At 54.9% G+C, this 22,702-nt stretch overlaps 8 protein-coding genes across 8 annotated transcripts; 4 read left to right on the forward strand and 4 right to left on the reverse strand.

The window, feature by feature from the left end:
• The first annotated feature begins 894 nt into the window (after window positions 1-894).
• B0H18DRAFT_1005110 (Phosphoenolpyruvate/pyruvate domain-containing protein) lies at window positions 895-2,071 on the forward strand. Its single transcript, XM_048028536.1, has 5 exons — window positions 895-1,240; window positions 1,294-1,510; window positions 1,559-1,691; window positions 1,755-1,815; window positions 1,879-2,071. The coding sequence occupies exons 1-5, from the start codon at window positions 917-919 to the stop codon at window positions 1,978-1,980; spliced, it is 837 nt and encodes a 278-aa protein (XP_047893754.1). The 5' UTR covers window positions 895-916; the 3' UTR covers window positions 1,981-2,071.
• A 1,496-nt stretch (window positions 2,072-3,567) lies between these two features.
• B0H18DRAFT_1005115 (cytochrome P450) lies at window positions 3,568-5,981 on the forward strand. Its single transcript, XM_048028537.1, has 12 exons — window positions 3,568-3,854; window positions 4,394-4,444; window positions 4,465-4,492; window positions 4,548-4,699; window positions 4,749-4,849; window positions 4,885-4,899; window positions 4,923-4,976; window positions 5,084-5,192; window positions 5,261-5,376; window positions 5,438-5,524; window positions 5,583-5,702; window positions 5,766-5,981. Exons 1-12 carry the CDS (start codon window positions 3,600-3,602, stop codon window positions 5,935-5,937), a joined length of 1,260 nt encoding a protein of 419 aa, XP_047893755.1. The 5' UTR covers window positions 3,568-3,599; the 3' UTR covers window positions 5,938-5,981.
• An 884-nt stretch (window positions 5,982-6,865) lies between these two features.
• Window positions 6,866-7,440, forward strand: B0H18DRAFT_876139 (RlpA-like double-psi beta-barrel-protein domain-containing protein-containing protein; the record flags this gene model as incomplete). Its single annotated transcript, XM_048040475.1, has 4 exons — window positions 6,866-6,982; window positions 7,032-7,139; window positions 7,198-7,285; window positions 7,343-7,440. 4 exons carry the CDS (start codon window positions 6,866-6,868, stop codon window positions 7,438-7,440), a joined length of 411 nt encoding a protein of 136 aa, XP_047893756.1.
• Window positions 7,441-7,975: 535 nt separating this feature from the next.
• B0H18DRAFT_1005121 (uncharacterized protein) lies at window positions 7,976-10,445 on the reverse strand. The gene is made up of 5 exons (XM_048028538.1): window positions 10,021-10,445; window positions 9,416-9,960; window positions 8,687-9,363; window positions 8,509-8,623; window positions 7,976-8,450 (listed from the first exon to the last, which is right to left on the reverse strand). Exons 1-5 carry the CDS (start codon window positions 10,420-10,422, stop codon window positions 8,252-8,254), a joined length of 1,938 nt encoding a protein of 645 aa, XP_047893757.1. The 5' UTR covers window positions 10,423-10,445; the 3' UTR covers window positions 7,976-8,251.
• A 1,041-nt stretch (window positions 10,446-11,486) lies between these two features.
• B0H18DRAFT_1118766 (uncharacterized protein) lies at window positions 11,487-13,132 on the reverse strand (the record flags this gene model as incomplete). The annotated part of the gene is made up of 8 exons (XM_048033838.1): window positions 11,487-11,842; window positions 11,919-12,033; window positions 12,092-12,098; window positions 12,161-12,348; window positions 12,406-12,460; window positions 12,507-12,886; window positions 12,945-12,998; window positions 13,055-13,132. 8 exons carry the CDS (start codon window positions 13,130-13,132, stop codon window positions 11,487-11,489), a joined length of 1,233 nt encoding a protein of 410 aa, XP_047893758.1.
• Window positions 13,133-15,091: 1,959 nt separating this feature from the next.
• On the forward strand, window positions 15,092-15,571 carry B0H18DRAFT_1118767 (uncharacterized protein; the record flags this gene model as incomplete). Its single annotated transcript, XM_048033839.1, has 1 exon — window positions 15,092-15,571. The coding sequence occupies one exon, from the start codon at window positions 15,092-15,094 to the stop codon at window positions 15,569-15,571; it is 480 nt and encodes a 159-aa protein (XP_047893759.1).
• Window positions 15,572-16,105: 534 nt separating this feature from the next.
• On the reverse strand, window positions 16,106-19,675 carry B0H18DRAFT_1005129 (FMN-dependent dehydrogenase-domain-containing protein). The gene is made up of 12 exons (XM_048028539.1): window positions 19,436-19,675; window positions 18,109-18,338; window positions 17,865-18,054; window positions 17,744-17,813; window positions 17,640-17,691; window positions 17,429-17,588; window positions 17,150-17,371; window positions 17,048-17,101; window positions 16,961-16,994; window positions 16,835-16,905; window positions 16,540-16,777; window positions 16,106-16,432 (listed from the first exon to the last, which is right to left on the reverse strand). The coding sequence occupies exons 1-12, from the start codon at window positions 19,583-19,585 to the stop codon at window positions 16,302-16,304; spliced, it is 1,602 nt and encodes a 533-aa protein (XP_047893760.1). The 5' UTR covers window positions 19,586-19,675; the 3' UTR covers window positions 16,106-16,301.
• Window positions 19,676-20,045: 370 nt separating this feature from the next.
• On the reverse strand, window positions 20,046-22,669 carry B0H18DRAFT_1005134 (guanine nucleotide binding protein, alpha subunit; the record flags this gene model as incomplete). The annotated part of the gene is made up of 14 exons (XM_048028540.1): window positions 22,503-22,669; window positions 22,333-22,473; window positions 22,181-22,201; window positions 22,103-22,128; window positions 21,591-22,049; window positions 21,421-21,503; window positions 21,317-21,369; window positions 21,201-21,266; window positions 21,063-21,149; window positions 20,953-20,983; window positions 20,832-20,904; window positions 20,590-20,770; window positions 20,342-20,515; window positions 20,046-20,089 (listed from the first exon to the last, which is right to left on the reverse strand). Exons 1-14 carry the CDS (start codon window positions 22,546-22,548, stop codon window positions 20,046-20,048), a joined length of 1,485 nt encoding a protein of 494 aa, XP_047893761.1. The 5' UTR covers window positions 22,549-22,669.
• Between the last annotated feature and the right edge of the window lie 33 nt (window positions 22,670-22,702).

Raw genomic sequence — 22,702 nt, forward strand, 5'->3', positions numbered from 1 at the left:
CAACCCGAGAACGTGTCTCGTCAAGATTGTAATGGAAAACACATCGGCGAGTACATGGGCCGATAACATAGCGAATGTCGTGGTGCACGGTTGGGCTAAATTGCACTGAGATGTCGTCAGTAGCGAATGATCGCATGACACTCAGTAGAGGGACTGACATGTCGTGACTCTCAAATCGCCAGAGACTGGCACAGAACTTGAAGCTTCAAGATTAGTCGTGATTATCATATGCATGTGGTGCTTCAGTCTGCAAGTCATCGGCAAGAACAGCGCAGTCTCTGAGATGCCGACATTCAGTGGTCCGAGGAACGCTATCACCTAACGCATAGTTCTACCTGAAAAGCAAGAACACTCAGATTGTGGGCCAGCAAACGATCCACGGCTTACCATGGCAGCATTACAGGGCCGGGTAAACCATGACTCGCACAAATGCATGCACTCGGCAACATTGCCAGCCTGAGACATAGATAGACATAGTCCAGTCATAAGAACCTGCAACTGAGAAAGACATGTATACTTAGCAGAAACCTTTCAACGCGTACGTTGAGAATTGGTCCGCCACACTTGTTGCAACGTTGGGACGCGAAGGTGAAAGCTGAGTAGAGAGAAAGCAGTCGGCACTGCCGCCATAAGGACGAGCACAGCGATGTGACGACGACTGCAATGCACGTGACCGCGACGTGTTCAAGGTCCGCGGGCCGTTCCGTCCGGGAAGCGGGCCGGGCGGCCGGGGCGGTCTTCGACGTTGCCCGTCTGCGGCAAACCAATGAACCATTCGGAGGACACAACGGACGCGGAGAGCCTTCGAGGGTCAGGTGGTATCGCTGCTCATCCCATGCTCATCGCTTCCCCTTCTCCACGTCCCTGCCCTATATACTGATCAGTGAGTACTAACTGACGATCTACGACGACGACAATGGCCACTCACCGCCTCCTCGAAGCCTTCCGCACCTCCAAGCCCGCCTTCGGCGCATGGCTCACACTGCCCGGGGCGTTCAACGCGCGGGTCGCCGCGACCGCGTCGCCTCACCTCTCCTGGCTGCTCATCGATTGCGAGCATGGGATGACCTCGCTCCAGCCCGGCGCAGCTGAGAGCATCGTCGCGATATCCGGGTTGGGAAAGGACGCGCCGAGCACTATAGTGCGCATCCCTGCGACGGGTGCGTGTGCGGATGGAAGTGCGGGGTGGCAGGTCAAGTATGTGCTGGATGCGGGCGCGAGGGGTGTTTTGGTGCCAATGGTGCGTCGGGTAGAGGGTCGTCCGAAGGTGGCTGGATATTGAGTGCTGGTCAGGTATCTACAGCGGCGCAGGCGAAGTCTGTGGTCGCCGCCGCTCGTTTCCCACCCAAGGGTATCCGCGGCTTCGGGAGCCCCTTCACACAGACGGCGTGGGGCATATCCGTTGCGGACTACCTTGCCACCGCGAACGACGGTGTCATAGTCATGACTCAAGTCGAAACGGTCGACGCGGTGAAGAACCTGGATGAAATACTCTCTGTGGACGGTCTCGGTGAGCTTATTCGTGGAGATACTGCAGACACTAGCTAAGGGAAGATAGATGGCGTGTTCATCGGGCCGTACGACCTGTCCCTCGCGCACGGCTACCCGCCGCCATCGCCGGATCCGCACCCTGACATGGAAATAATCATCCAAGACATCCTGCGCAAATCGCACGCGAAGGGAAAGAAGTGGTATGTCCATGCGAAAGCAAACCTCTCGACAATATAGTAAGGGATACTTACGTTGCTTTCCAGCGCCATCTACTGCACATCCGGCTCGCAATCGGCAAAGCGTGCGGAGGAAGGTTTCGACATGGTGCGGCATATTTTTTTCTGCTGTTTTCGTTATACTGGACTCACATCTTATACGGCACGACAGATCAATGTTACTTCTGACAGTGGTGCGATGGCCCAGGCTCTCGCGCATAGTCTTGCTGTTGCTGCTGGAGAGCAGGTTGGACCGCAGGGGTTGAGGTACTGAGGACAAACGCGGCTACACATTGCAGAACAGCAGCATATCCAGTCTGAAGTGATGTACACAACTGCGTTGGAACCAAAGTTGAACATTGCCATCAATTCATCTGAACAGTCCCAGACGGCGCACGTGAAGACGAAGGCTCGGCATACTTATGCCGCGGTCCTCAGACTCCAGAGTCACATGTCACAGTTCTCAAAACTCGTTCCCTAATACTAATAGTGCCATGACTCGTCTTTTCTCCGCAGTAAGTAATCCCCCAGATTTGGTTTGAAATACAGCAGCTTATGTTGAACTCTCCAGAAGGTCAATTGATGCTGGCGAGTACAATCTATGTATTGTTCGCCGTGAGCTGTCACAGTGTGCCGAGTTCATTCACTGTGCGTCTCTATCTGAAGTCTCTCGCAGATAGCTCACTACAAAGGTAGCATCATTTCCTCTGGTAGAAAAGACCTCAAGAGTGAAAAGCCTGTCTTATGACTCTCCCACGACGTGGAGGCATCTTAGAAAGACGTGCAAGGACGTCTCACTGCAAAGATATCGTCGGGCAGAAAAGGCTTCAAAAGTGAAAAGGTTTCCTCATGGTTGTCCCACGACATAGATCCATCTTGGAAAGACGGCGAAGGACGCCTTTCCCGGCGGACAAAAGCCTTTGAAACTTTTCCTAGGCCGAGAATGGTGACCTTTGGTCCACTTTCCCTGCCCGCGAGAGTATGTGAATGAGCATTCATTTCGCCGCGCCTCTTATCCGCGGAAGAAACTATGGTTTCTTTGCAGTGTCTTTCCCAGCGGACAAAAGACTTCAAGCCTGTCCTAGGTCGAGAATCACGCTCTGTGGTCCACTTACCTGCCCGCGAGGCTATGTCAAAGGCGTCCATTTCACGGCGGCCCTTGTAAGTGGAGGAAACAATGATTTCCTTGTAGTGACTATCGCGAAGGACGCTCACTGTTGCGCCAGGGCGCAGTTTCTCGCAGTACTAACACTGCACTCGAGCAGACTTGAGCCCGTGATTGCGGCATCATTGTCAGAGTGGGCGTCTCCTGTAGGCTGTCGACGATGCCGCTGCGGCGGGCTGCGCCGATGCCATCCACGATACTTATGCAAATGACATGACAATATTATCCGGCACCGCTGTACGCGCGTATGCACAGTAAGTATGTGAGTGCTGCAGTCGAGATAGCTCACTTCGCCCCCGGCTACTTATACTCGTCGTTCCAGTCCTTTGGCGGTCAGTGTTACGACCTGTCTATCGTGACTCACCTGCCTTCGATGTGAAGAGGGATGTCACGGACTCGCATTTGCGCAGCAACTTTATGAGTGTGCTCATGACATCGCCCCGGCGCAAATGTCGATCTCGACAGCCTATCAGCAAGTGATTGACGACTTTCGTGGGCCAGGCTTGCTCCTGCGAGCGCCTTTCCCGATTCAATCGTATGGGCAGACACGCGGGTTCTTATACCCCTGTGGCAGCACAGTCGACCTGCGGCGACTAGATACCACACAGGTTTGGCTTACGGCTGTCATCCGACTGACAGATCACCGCCTCGCCAAATGCTTTAAAGGTAGCGGTCAGGAACACTCCTTGAAGACTCACGATACTTACGCTTATCCTCCCTTCTTTAGAATGTCTTCCGACTTCGCAACGACTGGCAAAGTGCTCGCCTCTCTTGCCACCGCCGCCCTTGCATACGCTATATGGAAGGTGGCGAAGATCCTCGTCGCGCCGTACCGATCGAGTGTTCGCAACCTCCCCGGCCCGCCCAGTGCCAGCTGGATTCTTGGGAGTGTTCGCGATATGGACGAGAGCAATAACAACTTGGTGTTCGAAGTCTGGCGCAAACAATACGGGCAAACCTTCAAGTACCAGGAGTGGCTGAACGTATGTGGCGCACTCGGTTCGCTGTTCCGTGACTGACCGTCATGGTAGGCACATACGCTGTACACGGAAGACGCGAAGGCCATCACTCATATGCTGAACCATTCGACATCTACGCAAAGGGACAAGCAGACACGTTCTTTTTGGGTAAGATTTTCGGGCATGGTGAGCATTTCTGGTTCGTCGAGGTGAGTACGCTGATGTCGTTGTACAGGACTGCTTACTGTGGAGGGTGAGTAGGGACGATGTGTCCAATGTCATTCTTACAACACTTGACTATTCTACTCCAGGTGAACAGCATCGGCATCAGGTAAGTGTGGGTCTACGCTATGTCATGGGCACTATTGACTGAGACCCCGTTCTCAGCGGCGCATCATGGTATGCTAGTAGTTTGAGCCACATGGAAACACTCAACTGCATCAGAACCCTGCGTTTGGCCCGCTCAAGTCCGAGAGTTACAGAGATCTTTGTGGATAAGGCGCAAGAGGCATGTCTCGCTGATTGCTCGCGCGCCACCTGCTCACGTCCGGCGCATGGTTCAGCTCCGAGACTACTGGAATGACCAAATCGCAAAATCTGATACAGCCGTCGAAGTGACACAGGGTTGAGCAAGGCGACTTTGGATGTCATCGGCCTCGCAGGTCGGTTTCAGCGTCGTATACATCGACGCTCCTGTCGCAACTGACTTGTGCACAGGCTTCAACTACCCGTTCAACGCACTCGACCCAGACGGCAAGCCGAATGAACTCAACCAGGCGTTCACGTCGATGTTCCAGATGCTCGTCGGCTCGTCATCTATCAACTGGCTCCTGATGCTCAAGTACGCGATACCCGTTCTGCGCATCTTCGTGAGTGGCCCCCGCAAACTTCGCTTTTCGCGCCGTTCATCGCTTGCAGCCCGACAGCTTCGGCCGCGAGACAGCTGCCGCTCAGGCGGTCGCGCAGCGCGTCGGGATGAAGCTCATCCAGGAGAAGAAAGCGGAGGTGCTGCGAGCGGCGTCGGCCGGCGAACACTCTGGCGACGCTTGCGCAGCCGCGACCTCCTCACGTGCTCATCAAGGCCAACATGAGCACGGACATCCCGGAGGACCGCAGGCTCTCTGACGATGACGTGCTGGCGCGTGAGTACATCGCCCTATCGTTGAACCTGTCCGCTGACGATACGCGCAGAGGTACCAACGTAGGTGAAAGCAGAGACATCACGGATACGACACTCACTGTCCGCCTGCCAGATTCTTCATCGCTGGGCATGAGACCACGAGCTTTGGTACTGCATGGTGCTTGTGGGCGCTCGCTCGGGCGCAAGATGTCCAACAGAAGCTCCGCGATGAGCTCCTTGACGTTGAAACCGACAGGCCTACCATGGACGAACTCAACTCCTTCCATACCTCGATGCGGTCGTGCGCGAGACCCTCCGTGTGCATGCGCCCGTTCGTGCTACCGGAAGAACGGCTACGAAGGACGACATACTGCCCCTCAGTGAACCTGTGATCGACCAGAATGGACGGGTCCACGAATATATAGAGTACAGTCGATTCTGCCGCTTCAAGAGCTCGAGACACTGCTGACAGCTCACTGCGATACAGGATCGATGAAGGTACGGATATCACGATCTCTATACTGGGCATCAACATGTCCAAGGCTTTGTGGGGCGATGACGCTGCCGAGTTCAAGTGAGCTCCCAACTTCCACTTCCCTGCCAGTCGTGATGAGCCTAAGCACCTCGACCAGGCCCGAGAGATGGGAAAAGCCACCGGAAGCAATCCAAGGTATCCCCGGCGTCTGGGGAAATATGTTGACGTTCTTTGGCGGTCCACATGCATGCATTGGATATCGTTTCGCGCTCGCAGAGTGAGTTCGTGCGCTGATCTACTGAATTGCTCGGCGTCTGACAACTTTAATCACACCGTCCAGGATGAAAGCCCTACTCTTCGTTCTCGTGCGCGCATTCGTCTTCGAGCTGGCGCTTCCGGTCGAGGACATCATCAAGAAGAACGCCATCGTGCAGCGCCCGTACGTACGGGACAAGGTTGACCAGGGTAGCCAACTCCCTTTAGTTGTTAAGCCATACTATCAGCGTATGTAGCTGCCTGCCTGTTGATCTCATTTACTCGGGTTGCTGTGATGTTCTCCAGCGCTGGTGCGTCGTGCGACTCTGCGACTCTGAACAGGACGTCATGTGCATTGACTCACGCTGAGAGCCCTTTCCGAGATTTTTGTTCAAGGTCCCCTGACGTCATGCGCGGAATTGGAGGTATATTCCGAGAAGAGTGCGCATCACTGTACCACCGTCACTGCAACCCCATCCAGGCCGTGCAAATTTTCTGTTCATTTTAGGTGTATAGCCACAAATCCACTGCGGCGCCCCGGCATAAACAATCACCTTCTACTTGCCCATGAATACATGGAGACTCAAGATCTCAAGATCTCAAGACAAGCTCGGATGCACGACGACGATTCTCCGGCCCGGCCTCGAATTATGGTAGGCGCACGGCTCTCACTCAATACTCACCCAGCGACGGTAAAGTCTTGCCCGTTTTGATGATCGTTGAAATGTGTCAACCTCACGAAACAACGTTTCTGCCGCTTTCGTTCGCAGTTGCCATAAATGACTGCGGCGGGGGGCGGGGATGCGCCCCGGGCCGCTTTTTCCGTGCAGGCCGATTGGCTGGAGGGGCTCCGACGCCCCTGTTTGGGCTAAACGTCGGCGTGGCTCTAGCCCTTGGGCCGAAGAAATAGGGTATGAGACATACAACGCCCTTGACGGGGTGAGTCTAGAGCGTCCGTGGCTGCGAGGTCATTTTCGAGGGGTCGCCCTCAGACTTTGAGGCGCACTCGGTCGGGTACCCTCGTTTTTGTCTCGGTATAAAGGACCGTCATGCAACGACTCTTTGTGTCTCAACGAGTTCACTCGCACCGTTCCATCGACCTCGAAGCTGAACCTGCCGGTCCCTTCGCATCCTCGCGACGTCATTCCTTCGAACCCATCGGTCTTTCTGACATTCTGCACAATAATGTCTCGCTTCGCTACCATCGTTCTTGCGCTCTGCGCGCTCTTCGCGTTCGTCGCCGCCTCGCCCGTGACCACGAACAGCACCACCCTTGAAGCGCGCACCACCCACACCGGCAGGGTAAGTTCCAACATCTGTTCCAGAATGTTCAGTACTCACTATTCTGCAGGGCACCTACTACGAAGTCGGCCTGGGTGCTTGCGGGTTCACCGACTCGGACAGCGACTACATCGTTGCGATCTCACAAGACATCTACAACAGTGGTAACTGCAACCAGGTGCGTCTCGCTTCGTCGATGTAGTCGAATGCACGGTCCTGAGACATGTGTCCGTCAGTACATGCGCATCGAGAACACTGCAACCGGCGTCGTCGCGTACGGCCAGACTCGCGACAAATGCATGGGCTGCGACTCGGAGGCCATCGGTACGTCCAAGTCCCTGAGTCTACGTCGCGTCTTGTGTCTAACCCTGGCCCACGCAGACTTGAGCCCTTCGCTGTTCCAGGCGCTCGGTGCCTCTCTCGACGAAGGCACCATCACCGTTTCCTGGAACTTTATGCCCTCGGACTTCAGCCCGTGAGCAGCGTCGAAACCCCAGACGCACCAACCTAGACTATCGTTGGTATCACACGTACCTTCTCCTAATGGACTTACATGAATCGGTCGCTTCCCTGGTGGAAGTGTAACACTGCAGAGACGGATGACATCGTACCCTTATCTGTAGCATAGAAGAACTCGAACTTGAATTGTAGCGCTTGCTTTTGGCACATCACCGTATAATGCATTCTTTGATGGCCCCTGCCAGTCTGTACGGACGGTACGATACAAACTTAAACAGACGCAAAGAACTCTCAATGATGATCGCCCCGACCTGAGCCTATCGAATGTCGATATCACATACTCAACAGCCTGTACCAGCTTGTGACTGGTACATTTTCGTTTCAGTGAAGCTGAAGTACTGGCACTGGCAGGCGGTGCTTGGGGTCGGCGTTGACTTGGTCTCCGGCCCGGGATCCGACTCGAGTGGCGCACGCGGCTACGTGACCGCCGGCGCCAGTAAAAAGAACTTAACTAGCTTCACTACTTACTGCATCTCTCTTTCTACCGGTTCAACGGCTCCAACTCATACTGCGGTATGACTTTGGATAGGCTGTGACTTTTGACAAGAGAAGTATAGTACTCAGGCTGGCAGATGGCCCGCTAAGTGCTGGCACCGCCCAGCCACTGGCAACGCCACCATCAATTCGAGGTTGACATATTGTGAGTTGACCCTCGTATTGAATGCATACCAACCCAAGATTCGCAAGCGTTGTGTAGTACTTACAATCAGATATCAAGAAAGCGCCTGCATACTCGTACAAATTGCTAGCAGTGGTATCAAACGCCCCGTCCTAAGCTCTCTGCTTCAAGTTTACATCCCTCAGCCCCTGGGCGATAAGAGAGTAACACACGTGGCGGTCGAGGACTTCATCAGTCCACTCCTCGTCTGAGCCCCACAATCGTTTGAACTTATCCACTTGGCCAGGGTAGCTTGTCTGGAGAATTTCGTAGACAGCGCGCCACGAGGCATCGAGAGCGCCAACGACCCAACTGCGACACATCTGCTGTCAGTGCTCTGTTGCACAGTAAAAACACTGACTCTACTCACGCGTGCCGAGGACTCAAAGCCTCGCCAGCGAAATGGAGGCGTCCAACGGCAGCTGGCTGCGTCATGTTTGTGTACGTATAGGAGAATTGACCAGGACCGAAGTAACCGAATGCACCTGCGAAATCATGGATCAGCAAGGATTCAAAGTCATGGCATGATTCGCCGGAGAACAACCCACCCATGTAATCCGGCTGAGCTGCCCAACTCCATTGGTAACTGTCCACCCACTGGCTTTCCAAGAACTTATGGCCGTCAGCCTGCCGGAACCCGTGAACGGCCACAAGGTCCCGCAATACGATGTCCTTCACTTCTTCCTTCGAGCTATCTCCGAACAGAGCGGTCCAACTGTTCGCGTCCTCCGTCCAACAGTAGCTGACGATGAGGACGGTGGACTTCTCGCCCCCGTTCTCGCCATAGGAGGGATAGACAACGGTGCGCACCATGCGATCGTTCGAGGATTGCCCTCCAACGATGGCCCCGTATGGATAATCCGGTTGCTGGTACTTCGCCATCACAGTGGCGTCGGTCCACCAAGAGGTCTTGAACTTGACACCGATCTTAATGGCAGGCCCATAGCGCAGCGTGCGGATGGCAGTGCTTTGAGCCGATGTGAGCGATGCCCGGCTGAGGTCCATGGTTCGGAGGCACGGAAGAGTGACGGTGCTGATGACGTGCCCATACGACCGTGGTTCGACCAGGGGATCGGCGAAGGTCAACTCAACCTTCGCTTGGTCCCAGTCCTGCTGCGCTGAAGGGTCAAAGTCCTTCAGGGCAATGGCGGTCACTCGGCAATTCTGGACAGGCGCCTGCGTCAGCAAACCCGCCATTTTCTCTGCGATGACTTGTGAACCGCCACTGGTCATAAATGGTTCAGCGCTGAGGGGCACGACGGGAGCGAAGCACTCACTCGACACACCACCATTCAACCGGCGTCTCCTGGGGAAAGGCGAATGCCAGACTATCCAGGACGTCCTCCGACAGTGCTCGATCGTACGCTGCACTCGAGTTGTCGAACGTCTCGATCCAGTCAACCACAGGTGTCGGGTACGGCATGAGTCCGAGTCCATCGAGCTCCTGTCGGATGTCGCTGCGATTGGCGGACATGTACGCGCGGGTCGAGTACTGATCGTAGTCCATCATGAGCCGCCAGCCCTTTTTGTCGTCCCTAGCGAAGTCTGCAGCCAGCTCTTTGACGAAGGGATCCACCGCATTGTCGAGTAGGGCGGACCAACCGTGTTGCTCGAATTGCGAAGGAATGTCGATGTCCCAGGCGGCTGGGTCTTCAGTCGATGAACTCCGCTTCATCAGCACACCGTTATACATGAGCGTGGTGTTCGGACTCTCGAATATATAGGGAATCTGCGATAGGCCGGCATCCTGTGTGAGCTTGTCGAAGAGATGGAACGTTCGCTTCATCATCGGCGTGTCTGGGAAACGCATCGCGCCTACATCCTGAATAAATGAAGCACAATGAGCCGACCGCACTTGGACAGGACCTCAGAGAGTGCGTACGAAGTAGTCGTGTTCTTTCTCCGAGAACTTGTAGGTGTAAAGCCTGCCTCCAATGCGATCGGAGGCTTCCAAGATGTCGTAATCAATCTCAAGAGATTCCAGCATCATCGCGGCGTACAGGCCTCCGACGCCGGCCCCGATGATGCCTACTTTGGCGGAGTCGGTGTCGCGAGGGCACGGTATCAAGACCGGCTGCCCGTGACGGCCAAGACGACCAAGGTCTCCGCCTTCATTGAGCGTCATCGATATGACGTCCGGAAAAGCGGGCGGGAGTTGCATAGGAACCCCTTGATACTTGGCTCGGATTTCGGCGTGGTATCTGTGGATGATAGCTCTGCCATAGACGGAGAAAGGGTCAGTGTAGTTGACGTGACCAGCGCGAGTGGGGCGTTGAGATGCCATGCTATGGACTGCGAATGCTGTGCTGAGCTGTGTCGACATTAGATAGTACGACCTGTATTTATATGAACCGCGGAGCCCTCATCGCGCGGTCTTGGGCTATGGTGCTATGTTCCGTCCCAGGCGCGCGGAACATGGTGACATAACCGGATTCGGCGCGGAGCAAATACATGGCGCAGTGGTGCTGAGCAACTTGGACGTTGACAATGGTATAGAAGGGGTGGCTGAACTGAGAAGCACAGCTATGGCAGCTCCGGCTGTCGTGACCTACTCACGGGATCCGCCAGGAAGGACGAACGATGGGTGGTGTCTCAATTATGAGGGATCGTCTATCGACGTGTCTTACGGACCACTGTGTCCAAGACATGGAAGGGACGATTCAGTGCGGCTCAACCAATGCGGAACGAACGTGTTCTCACCTTCGCCGACGGGAAGGTCGAAGAACTGGTGTCATGCGTTCAAGGGTCTCTTCGACATGTCAATACGAAAGAACCTTATCCTCACTCCGCTGTGCAGTACCACTGCCCGTCCGTAGCATCTAGAACGATGGTCGTTCTAACATGCCGCCGGTGCATCTGACTTCCTGGGGCCGTACTTTCTGTCGGTGTCTTGGAAAGACAAGGCGAACAGTGTTGTCCGAACTCGGGTGCATTCAGGAAGAACGGTGTTATGAACCATACATCAAACAAACGTCTGCGGGAGATTGTCATCAAGCCGCTGACTTTCTGGAGTCACTGAGACCACTCACCCCATACAGGCTACAAACATGCACGTGAGATCCACGTCCCCAGGCCTAGTCTATAACAAGCTTCTCGGCTGCAATCACTGGGTATCTGAGGGCTAGCCCCGACTCGATATACATCTAATGCCCAGCATGAGTGGACCCTAATACTACAACAGCATCATTCAATGAGTGTCAATTCCAAGGAGTGTGGAGGAAACAAGCCAATTGTACACCAAAACCTCTGGAGTGACGTCAACAAACAAAATGGGTGAGGACACATGAACGCGGGCACTCACAAACAGAGCAAATTCTAAGGGTGGCCGACGGGGAAGGTGATGTGGCGCTAGTTGCGAATCATTGGGGTCTGAGAGTCCGCGGAGCTGACGGTCGAGATACTCGCTATGGAATCCGAACGCTGGAGGCTGACAGCTGGGCTATGTACTGTGATTGTCCACGGGGCGACCACCGGACTGGCAAGGGCCCTCATCCCGGGCGTGAATGGGTCCTCGGGGATTGGAGGCAGGCTCTTCTCGACGATCTCCTTCGCCTTGGGCTCCGGCTGTGACATCACGAAGGGCGAGATACCGCAAGCCTCAGGGGAATCGTGGTTGATGCATTTCCGGGGCATGAACATCGGGAGGCAGGCCGTGTTCGGGATGAGGTGGCGGGTGCACAAGACGAGGATGACGTTCACCAGACCTGGGCGAGGATCCGATGAGCGTCGGGACGCCAGCGAAGACATCGACATGTCAGCGTCGTGGAGGAGTCGACTCACCCTGAAGGTTGAAGATAAAATCTGCCAATACTGTCGCCCAGAAGGGCACTTCGTGGCCGCCAAAGGAGATAAAGCGTGCTATGGTTACCGGGAGGAGGCACACAGTGTACGCAACCTACCGCACAGAGAACTCTATCAGGGTCTCATCATGCAAATTCATACTGAGCGCGTACGGGATGCCTGGTGAAACCGAGGTTCATTAACACCTTTTCGATACGGGTTTGGAAACGGAGATGTCTTACCAGACCATCCGAGCGGCGACGCTCATCATCGCCGTATCGGTGAAATCGCGGGAGATGGCCAACAGCCAGCGTTCGCCTCGGGGCACGAACCGTAGGCACCATTTACCATCCATCTTCGTCAAGTTTCCCCGCACGCGAAGCACAATGACCGTATAGAGCACGATCGAACATGTTGCCGAGACGAATTCCTGTCAAAGAGTGAGCGTATCAGTACCCGACAGATGCACGCAAGTAGGGGAACGTACAAAGAAGTATTCTAAGAATGTCTGCTCCCCATAGTAGTTATGCGTGATCCAACACCTGCGTGACTTCAATATGGCACATAACATGAGAAAGTTTGTCTCACCAATAACCTGACGGACCAAAGTACGGGCCTCTCGCGGTGGTTTGAATCGCAGTCACACCGATGACAGGGACGAAAATGACGAACGACCAGCCGCCAACCACCAAAGCCGTGCAAGTGGCATGGCTCATGTTTTTCCTCAAGAAAAGAAGCATGAAAACGTGCACCGATAGTGCAACCGACCAAAATGCGGCCGCAACATTGCCGGCGTTCTTCAGCGCGCCCTGGACGCCGCAGAAACTCCCGCCCTCTACGGCGCCATCCATGATCCACTGGATGTCCATCATGGACGCGATCGCCTGGAGGTAGTTCGCACAAAGAAGAGAGACAAAGATCGGGATGACGTGCGTATTGCGGTAACACGGTGGTCGCAGGGTCATGACCTGGAACAGACTATCAATCATGCTCCGCCGGTAAACGACACAAGGAGAAACCACTCACCACACACAACACGAACACTGCAATCCCGGACAGCGCACCGGCAGCCACCAGGCTCTAGCGGGTGGGGCGAAGTCAGATCTGGCGAAGAAGCACACCGGACTGGAGCTCACCCGTATTCCCGCCGTCTCAGCAGCCCCGTAAATCACGGTCAAAGCGGAAGCATCGATGTCTGAAATCGGAGAAACCATAGGAAGCCTAACCAGCACACGCCCTGCGTGAAAAACAGAACAAGACTGGCCGGAGCACGAGAAGTCCAGTCGTGAGCGGCGAACGGGAACAAAGGCTGGAAAGGATGGCGGACACGCTCGCTGTCATCACGGGTACTTACGAGGCACGGACCCTGGGTTCTTTGGGCATTCGCACATTCATCACAATCACACTGACTGTCAAGATATCAAACCCTGTGAGGATGACTGTCGCCATGGGCACCTCTATTAAGCAGGAGCTGTTAATTCGGCAAACAGATAAGAGGAAATGAGACACTTCGGAACCAATCCTGGACGAGAAGTTACGGTTCTTGTGCGGACTGGGAGGCGGGTAGCGCCCTTATTACCTATTGACAACTCGTAGCCCCGAAAAGGCCGTTCTTCCTCGTCCCAAAGACGTAGTCCAGTAGCCTTACTCCAGAAATGATGAAAAAGAGGCTGCGAACCATCAATCAGGAGCTCCTGATCCGCAATGAACAATGTGGGATCAACGCTTAGAGCAGATCTATAGTTTGCACTGGTAAGCCACGACCTGATGAGGCGAGCATGTTACATCGAAATATAGCTGCTCACGGTTTATCGCATTCAATTTAACAGAAGGTTTACCGTTCTATCTGTCGACCATGCGCATGAATGAGACGGAGTACATAGTTGAGGATTGAAAGGAAGGACGAACGGGTGAAGGAAGGTATGGGCGCTACTTAGCGCATGTCTGATCGGGTCACGCCCGTACGTACGAGCCTCGGTCACAGTCTCCCACGCTGTCACACGTACTTCTCTCTCGGCCACCTCCTCACGACGTAGTACGTAGTACAGGTCATCCATTGGCAAGGCACTGTCCATCCGATTTTCCATGCTCCCTCGTTAGAATTGCACTTACTCTGGTCAGCCGACATGAGTTACTGTCTGCTTGATTGTCTATAACATCCACAAGGCTTGGTTTCGTTGGAATGATGCCAAGCAGGACGTCGCCTATACTCGAACGACTTCATGGAATCATAAATCATCAAGCATTGCACGAGCAAAGCTTTTGCCAGGTGGGTCTGTCTCCAGCTGTTCCGTTTTTGAGTGATGCGAGCTTCACAAACGTGGAAGGGTCACTGCCCTGGTGACACCCAAGGTCTACGTCTCGCGCTGGTATACTACTCAGCGGGAAGCTGAGAAGAAACCGCGTTGAGATGTAGATCAAGAACGGAAATCTGACACGCTCCTTCTATCTGGGTCATTTTCATTTACTCTGCTAACGCGACATCATCTTTAGGGCACAGTCCCTATAGATCACTCTTGCAACCTTCATAGACCATGGGCCGCCGAACATCAAGGCCCCCGAATATACCCTCAGGAGGCTAGGTCGGAATCCGGACACGACGCATCCTCTTCGGCCGTTGAGGGTTGGTCAGAATCCGGACAAACGAGGTTGCAGCATAGGAAATGCTACTCACAACGTCCGGACATGGCACGGCCAGGAATGGCGAGGCCGTCCGGACATGTGGCTAGGATCATGAACATGCGTGCCCTAGTCTTAGCTGTCCGAACAAAAGCCGTCTCCCTTGGGCGGGGAGGGTAGATCGATTCCAGGACATATCGGTTCCACCTGTCCGGACATGGACTGTCGCCGACCTAGCCTCCTGAGGGTATATATATTCGGGGGTCCTCCGATATCCCATCTTGCCCGCGAATGACTGAATGTTGGACTCGTGCTCTATATCCAAGAGTCATCTCTCAAAGCTGTTTCGACTCGTGCATTGGATTGGATGACTGTCGCGCCAAGTTTAGGTCCAGACGGACTTGCGCCATCACTTGTCAGCCTTCCGTGAGTCCTCGGCGAACGCGCGCAGGTGCGTAGTTCTCTCACACAGCTAGCGACCTTGTCCTCGGTCTCGCCTTCCGTCTTCGTTGCTTTCATTTCCTGCTCTCTCCGCCGCTATCGCACTGCCCGAGATGCCCGCCAACACCACCGCAACTCCCAAGACCGTCCTCCACGCGATCCACAACCTGCCCAAGAGGGTCAAGAGCAGCGGGCAACTCCGCTCCCGGAGCGTCCGTCGCGGAAAGGAGAACACCACATCCGCATCTCGCGCGCTCGCCGTCAGCCGCACACACGCCGCCAACGTCATCATCGCCTCCGAATCGTTCGTGGCGACGCGGTGGGCGCCCAAGGACGGCAAGATCGTCATCAAAGTGTCCGTGCCGTGCATGGACGACATCTGGAAGTTCAAGGTCGCGGAGGGCGTCACGCTCGAGCGGCTGATCCGCCGCGTGGAGGCGAAAGTCGGGTTCCCCGTCGCGCTCTCGTACGCGGTAGGCTCGGCGGGCGACTGTGAGCGCGCGGTCCGCACGGAGGACGCGTTCCGCTTCTGGGTGGATACGAGGATCCAGAAGGGAATCAATACCCCGCTCATAGCCCGTGTCCGGGTGTAGTAGGACTGCCGCCCGCTTGCACTTGCCGTCTGTCAATCGGATTGCTGTCTTCGTTTGCTTGTTGTCCGTAGTCTGCATCTCGGCCCTAAGTTCATCTGTCCGCAATGTCCTTTCTCAATCTGTCATGTCGTAGCTATCGTGCTCAAGCCGTTGAGCCTGGACTCACCTGAGAATCGGCACTGTAATGTGTAAGTATCATCTCAAGTCTACATGCGCGTACGATCAGCACAGCCCCGAAGCTGCGTAAGTAGCTGAGTGATCAGACCAGTCGGCTTGTTGGCCATTGAAAGTGCCTGAATATTCTTGGCACTGACAGTGTAATCTCCCTGTTCACATACAATCGGTTTATTATCGGGTCGTCGTCATGGTGCGTAGAACCCTGCAGTACGTAGATAGTAGGTTGTAGGGTTGCCAATGGGACGATGACAGGAAGCGGGTACTCATTTCCAATACAGAGGACCAATATCCCAATTTCCGCGCGCCGTTAATGTTCACGATTATGCCGACACTACAGCGCGACATATCAAAAAAACTCCTCACTTTCGTACACGGGGTATGCAACGGAGGCGCAGTACGAGGGCGATAACCAGGTTTGAGTATACAACGAGCTCCCTAGCCGCCACTTCACATTTCTGTTTGTGATGACGAGCCTTTCCCGTGGCAGTGGTGAGTACTTCGTATGAACAGAATATATGAAGCAACAACTCTAGGATCTCCGTGACACGTAATGTTATGATCTATTCGACCGTCGCTCGGGCTGTCCGAGCCTCTTATCCATATAGCTCAGCAACTCCGGTCTAAGCTGGTCAAGACTCGTCACGCCCAACAACCGCATCCCCGTCTCGATCTCCTCGCGCATGACTGCAACAGTTCGTCAGCCTTCCCCAGGGCGAACGAACCAACAGCAAAAGCGCTCACTCTGAACCACACGCCGACAGCCATCCTCGCCCCACACGCCATTGGCATACAGGAACGGCCGCCCGAGGCCGACCCCCGCGCGCCGAGGCAGAGCGCCTTGAGCACGTCCGTCCCGCGGCGCACGCCGCCGTCGATGTAGACTTCGTTCTTCTTCAGGAGGTCCGGGCGTCGTTGGTAGAGCTCGTACAGGATAGTCATGGGAGCAGGAGAGTAATCCAGCTCTCGTCCGCCGTGATTCGATAGGATGATGGCCTTCACACCGTACTCCTCGAAGGCCTTCTCTGCATCCTAGGGCACAGAACTTGAGCGTTATGATCTCGCAGCTATGTCAAGCAACGCCCTCACCTCAACGCATTGGACACCCTTGATGATGATCGGCAGTTTGGTGATACGACGTAGCCATGGAATGTCGTCCCCTTACATACTTTGGTAAATGATACAACCTCAACTTCGGCGATGTCTGAAACTTACAGAGAATGTCGGGATCCTGGTATCCAGAGATCGCCTAGAAGAAATGTCACTGAAAGCCGTACAGAGCCAGCCACACAATACACGTACATGCGCCACGCCCAGGCCGCTACTCTCTGACTTCCCGAACGTTGACGGCCCATCCTGAACACGCGTCAGCCTCCTGCACTCACCCAAAAAACTAACTCCTACGTTGAAATCCTCGCCCTTCGCCCTCTGGTCAAGCTCGCGCTTCCCAGGCACGGCCGAGTCCACCGTGAGCATTATCGCCTTGAACCCCTGCGCCTCGATCTTCTTCACGAGCGCCTCTGATGCCCTCCGGTCCTTGTTCAGGTACAGCTGGAAGACGAGTCCCTGCCCCGGCAGCTTGGCGGACACGCACTCCTCCGTCGAGCAGCTCGCGTTGTTCGAGATCTACAATTGTGCGCCGTGATCAATTGGTTGCTGAGTGGGTGCTGTGGACCGGCTTACACCCTGGATGATCCCTTCTTGGCCGGCAGCGCGCACCGCGTTCATTTCGCCGTCGGGATGACCCAGCCGATAGAGCGCGGCGGGGCAGATGAAGATCGGGAGAGAGCTGGGAATACCGAAGAGCGTGGTCGCTGTCGAGATCTGGGATACCTTGTTCATACTGAAGGACTTCGCTAAGTTCGATAAGCATGTAAGAACCTGCTTTACCTACACTCTGGGCCGGAACCAGAACCGTTTGAACGCGTTGCTGTTCTCAAAGTACGCTGGCAGGAAGGTCCGTACAGCATGGGTGAGGCAAAGCGGATCAACACTCACTCGCTTCATCGTCCGCGGTCGAACGGTAGTAGGCCCAAGCTGTGCGTGTGAGGACCTTCTCCGCCAAGATCTATGGGGTTCAATTAGTACATCGTTGGCGCGCTAATGAACACCACTGAACCTCGATATCATGCAGGTTAATGGCAGCAGACGGAGGAGGGAGGTTCTGCCTGGCTTCCGCTACGCGGATCTCGTCCTCCGTAGGTTTATTCGCGTCCTCGGGTATCGTGGCGGGGTCGACAGGTCCGATGTGAGCCTCCATGGGGAGGTGTTGCAGCGTGTTCGGAGGGTGGATGGGAACGAAAGCTTTGCTGCGGTCGACTAGTCAGCTTGATAGTTGTGTCATGGAGGACACAAAGACATACGTTGCATCCTTTCCAGCATTCCTCAAGATGACTGCAGCGCCTCCTGGATGCCATTCGAGCACGGAGGTTGCGTCGTAGACCTGACCGTCGATGATGACCCAGCAGCTCTCCCGCGTATTGTGCTTCTGCACCTCCTCGTACGGTATGTGTCGAGGGGCTGCTTCGCTAGGCTTCGGAGCCTTTCTATCGGGGGCATCAAGCCTCACAGGGTTCAGTATTGTATACCCAGCCTGCAATAGATTGTTAGGGATGGGATAGAACAACGGAGGAGACAGATATGAGCAATAGCAATACACAAGAGACACCGCAGCTGCTGACTTCTTCGTTCCCTCGTTTGAGGTACATTATAGCCAGGTTCAGATGACCGAACAGAATCAGCTGTGCCGCTGCATCTGGAGCGAACATTGTGCTAAATAGAGCAGAACCCTGATCAGGCTTTACGTCACTTTGCAATCATGTCAGTGACCTGCGTCCTACTGGACATTATGTGATTGGCCCGTCGCCAAGGCACTGAGGAAGCCCGCCGCTACCCCGACCGTCTGCTCCTCCAGAGTCGCTTTAGGCGACTACCATCAAAGCCTCTGGTTCACAGAGGGAGTACAGGCGGGGTAGCCCTCGCACCCAGACACGCCAGTGACGCGCCCAGGCCGGATACGCCCATCGCCTCGCGCGCGCTCGCTGCGCTTCGCGGGCTTACTGCCTTGACCCGGCTACGGGGATGGGGCGCCTAGGGGGATACACGGGTGGGAGACGGACAGCTTCAAGCTTCACCTCCTCCTGCGCCACGTCCATGTACGGCCGCGGAATTCCTCAGTGCCGGGCCAGCCATAGAGAACACACTGCGGCGCGGCTAGAGGACCCATGATCATGGGGAGAAGGCCTTCGTCGAATCCGGACAAAATTGGGGGTTTCGAAGTGGGGTATGGCTGATATTGTCCGGACTTATCCACCATTGTCGCTGAACAGGACTAAGGGGCTGTCCGGACATAGCGCACTGTGGTCGCCCGAGGAGTGAGGAGCATCCGGACATGGATAGCTCAGATGCTCTCGTGCACAGCGTCGGTGCAATAATCACTACTCGGAGGGGCAGAGCTCTGTGGAAATGACATGTCCGTCGGTAGAGCCCTGCGGAAAGGTGCGGACGAATCGTGCAACTCTTCGTACAAGCCAGATTTTGTCCGAACATTTCACGCGACGAACTGGCCAACTTCTGAAAGTTACGAATCAGGCCTCCCCGCATAAATAACCAGGGGTCCTGGTGCCAGGCGCGAAGTCGTCCATTGCATCCAAATGATTGTCAAGCATAATACCAGGAGCTGAAACTCACATATGACCCGATTACCACGCCTGCAGTGATTATACCAGCGGTCCATGGCTGTCCGGAGGCTGCAACCTGCGGACGGACGCGAGACGAAACTCCGCGTGTTGCTCGCCGTACGCTGCTCGAGAACGATCGAAACGTCCTCGCCGCGAGCATCGTCTATGGTCTTCCCCAGTCTCCCTGTAGATTGAGCCTGCCGTCGCGAGAGAAGAGGCGGGACATCAGGAGGACACCGTGGTGGGTCTTATAACGGTGCGAATGGGCCCAGACGGGCGTCTCTCCGTGCCTCTTAGGGACCGGACCGTCACGTGGACGTGTATCTACGGGCGCGCGGACCGAGCGCCGGAGACACTTGTCCAAGATTTGTCGATGTCTACAGTGTATTGCACGTTGCGCACACAGCGCGAAAGAGAGGCGACATATGTTAATCAAGTCTGCAAGTATTCCCCCGCATTGCGAAGTCCATACGTCCTATGACGAATTAGTTTTTAACATACCCGAAGCGGAAGGTTTTCTACCGAAACCGGAACTTGAACGTACAGGTAACAGCGACGTCCAGCCCGCTGAATACTTATTACCTCATTCATGTACAGTCCCACTAAGCACTTACAGCATTCTATTCAACACTAATGATTCCTGTCACGACCAGTCTCAAGCCCTCTGAGAACGAGATAGGGTATCCGAACACAAAGAGCATATATTCCTCACAGATCAGGTATCATCTATCCCCCACTAAGTACTACTGTACAACAGATCCGATTATAAGAAGGTCCGCCGCTCGAAGCATAAATCATATTATGAAATCAAACTGCTCTCTTTCAAGCTTTGTACAACGACAGTGTCTTGGACTGCATTTGTGAGTCAGCCTTCATGCCACCGGCGAGACAAGTGCAATAGCGTTAGCAGACTTACCGTCTGTAAGTATGTGCTGCGTGGACTTGGTATCCTGAAAATAACGACACGGTGAGACGAGATGGCTGAAAGATAGGAGAGATCTGCTTACGGTCACTGTCGTGAAATGGCAGTAGAACATCCTCGGCTCCGGGCTTCGATCCTTATGGATCTGTGCGAACTTCCGCTTCAAATCTGCAGGCAATCCGTCAGCATTCGAAGCGACTCTCCGACTCATAGCGGGGAGGAACACAGGAGTAATAACTCACATGTCGACGTGCTCTCATAGTCGTTTGACCGGTCCCCGTACGAGAGGATGAACTTGCTCAGTTTGATGCCCGCCTCGAGCTTCGCCTTGAAGATGTCGACCTTGTTCAGAAACAGCACGATGCTCGTCTTCGCAAGCAGCGGGTTCGAGACGATCGTCTTCCAGAGGAGCACCGAGTCTTCCTGCATCCACGCAGTAATAAGTTCAGGGCGATTAGGCATGGCAGGTCAGAGAGGCGCGCACAAGTCTGTTCACGGTTGAATCTTCTTCGAGCATTTGGTCGAAGCAGCTGATGGGTGCGAGGAAGAGGATTGCACTGGTGGCATGGTCAGCACTGATGCAGCATATGAAAATCATGACATACTTCATGTCGTCAAAGTAGGGCGCCCATGCCGCTGTCATGGGGCTTCAGGCAGTGTTATCACGAAGTTAAAGAAGACCAAACCTCGCTATAGTACAGGTGAGTATAGCCACTGAGTGATGGTAGCGCTACGCTCACTAGTGATCTGTGTCCGCCGACATCAAACACCCTCCAATCCCGCGTAATCCCGCCTATTGTACCTGCAACGATTAGCTGAGAAGCCTACAGTGGTTCACACGGAGGCCACATACCTTCTTTGATCGCGAATCGGTATTCCGTCACACCTAGCGTCTTAAGTCGGGCACGGAGAATGTCCTCTAAAGCATACATAGTCTCTGTAGCTCAGTTCCGTCGGCTGCTCACGTACCATCTGTTGGGACGTATCGGGGAGAAGTAACTCGTTCTAGCGAATCGAGGAAGCTGCACATCGATGAGTGATACGCTTTACGTGGTCGTACTCGGGACACCCACAATCCAGGTTGGTCCTCTAACCTGACACCTTGCACTTGGAGCAGCGCACGAATGGTGTCGTCGTTCCATAGACGGATCATATCCTCACCGCAAGCGTGGATTATCCGCCAGGATCCTATCATTCGCAGCTCCAGTCTCATGATAACACGAAGGAACGATCCATCGCTCACCTCCGGGTCGTCCCAGTCGATACCTTCTCGACTCTCTACGCTATCGCGGCCATCCAGCATCAGCCTGCCAAAGACGCCCTTCCACGCGAATAGGGAGTTTATGGCGACCTCCTTCTGGCGCAGGCGCTCCATGTAGCTCACGTTCGAGGCCTGCGCGAGGTGGGTCGCCTCGAACTCGGCGGAGCCGGGTGGCGTGAGCTTCCGGATGAGTGCCTTTTCAACCTGGAGCAGTGGTGAGAGCCGCATCTTGAGCTTCAGGTGGTCCGCAGTGAGCGGCGGGTATATGCGGGTGCTCGACTCAGACGGAGAGCGGCTGCTGGAGGGGCGCGCGCCGTTGGGGGAGTGTGGCTGCGCTTGGGCTGATTGCGCTTCTGTCATGACATCGAGGATGATGCGGATCGAACGGACGACGTTGAGGTGGATCACTGCGCGCCACGATGCCCGTTCCGCGCGAAAGGCCTGCGAGCTCCCTCAGCGTACATGATCTGGGATAGGTAGATTTCGACACGTACTTTCGGCGAATTCATGAGCTGGAAGTCTGTCGATCCTGATCAGCGCGGCGCACACAAGAGCCCAGCCACCGCACTTACTCTTCAACGTAGTCGATTTCCCTTCACGCCGCCATCATGTCAGATGTTGGATAGTTCAGTTGGACACGAACGACGACACTTGCCTGATTCACTTTGACCTGCATACCCGACGGCTCAGCGACCCCCGACAAATGATCGACTACGAAACTCACCGAGAAGCAGGATCTTGATGGGCTTCGGGCCCTTCTTCTCCGCCCTTTCCTGTGCCCTGAGCTCCTCGTCGATCATATCCGACAACCTCTTTGCCTCCTCCTCCGCAGACAGCCGTGCTCTGCGGTCTTCATCGCTCTCGTCTTCAGGTGGTTTGAGCAACACATCCAACGGGTCCGGGGCGTCATGATGCCCGAAATCTTGTCAACATAGGCCATCGGTCTCCCCCTATCTTCTCAGGACCGTCGTCGCGCCCGACGCAGAGAGGGCTCGCTGCGAGGTGAAAGTACGAGCGAAGAGTGGTAAATTCCCCGAAAATGACATGACGACAAGCGCTAGAGATATGCAATGCTGCCGTAAACGGCTGGCGTC

The sequence above is a fragment of the Fomitopsis serialis genome, assembly GCF_022376445.1.
Source record: "Fomitopsis serialis strain Sig1Antser10 chromosome Unknown B0H18scaffold_30, whole genome shotgun sequence".
NCBI classification, from domain to species: Eukaryota; Fungi; Basidiomycota; class Agaricomycetes; order Polyporales; family Fomitopsidaceae; genus Fomitopsis; species Fomitopsis serialis.

Bases quoted from the DNA above. Each gene is read 5' to 3' on its own strand.
- B0H18DRAFT_1005110 (XM_048028536.1), top strand. From the start codon at position 917: ATGGCCACTCACCGCCTCCTCGAAGCCTTCCGCACCTCCAAGCCCGCC. The intron at 1,241-1,293 runs GTGCGTCGGGTA...AGTGCTGGTCAG, and splicing joins GGGGTGTTTTGGTGCCAATG to GTATCTACAGCGGCGCAGGC. The intron at 1,692-1,754 runs GTATGTCCATGC...GTTGCTTTCCAG, and splicing joins CACGCGAAGGGAAAGAAGTG to CGCCATCTACTGCACATCCG.
- B0H18DRAFT_1005115 (XM_048028537.1), top strand. From the start codon at position 3,600: ATGTCTTCCGACTTCGCAACGACTGGCAAAGTGCTCGCCTCTCTTGCC. The intron at 5,193-5,260 runs GTTGAAACCGAC...GTCGTGCGCGAG, and splicing joins TCCGCGATGAGCTCCTTGAC to ACCCTCCGTGTGCATGCGCC. The intron at 5,377-5,437 runs GTACAGTCGATT...ACTGCGATACAG, and splicing joins CGGGTCCACGAATATATAGA to GATCGATGAAGGTACGGATA.
- B0H18DRAFT_1005129 (XM_048028539.1), bottom strand. From the start codon at position 19,585: ATGCTCGCGGCGAGGACGTTTCGATCGTTCTCGAGCAGCGTACGGCGA. The intron at 18,339-19,435 runs GTGAGTTTCAGC...AATCTATTGCAG, and splicing joins GCGTGGTAATCGGGTCATAT to GCTGGGTATACAATACTGAA. The intron at 17,102-17,149 runs GTAGGAGTTAGT...ACGCGTGTTCAG, and splicing joins CGAAGGGCGAGGATTTCAAC to GATGGGCCGTCAACGTTCGG.
- B0H18DRAFT_1005121 (XM_048028538.1), bottom strand. From the start codon at position 10,422: ATGGCATCTCAACGCCCCACTCGCGCTGGTCACGTCAACTACACTGAC. The intron at 9,364-9,415 runs GTGAGTGCTTCG...ATTTATGACCAG, and splicing joins GTTGAATGGTGGTGTGTCGA to TGGCGGTTCACAAGTCATCG. The intron at 8,624-8,686 runs GTGGGTTGTTCT...ATGATTTCGCAG, and splicing joins AGCTCAGCCGGATTACATGG to GTGCATTCGGTTACTTCGGT.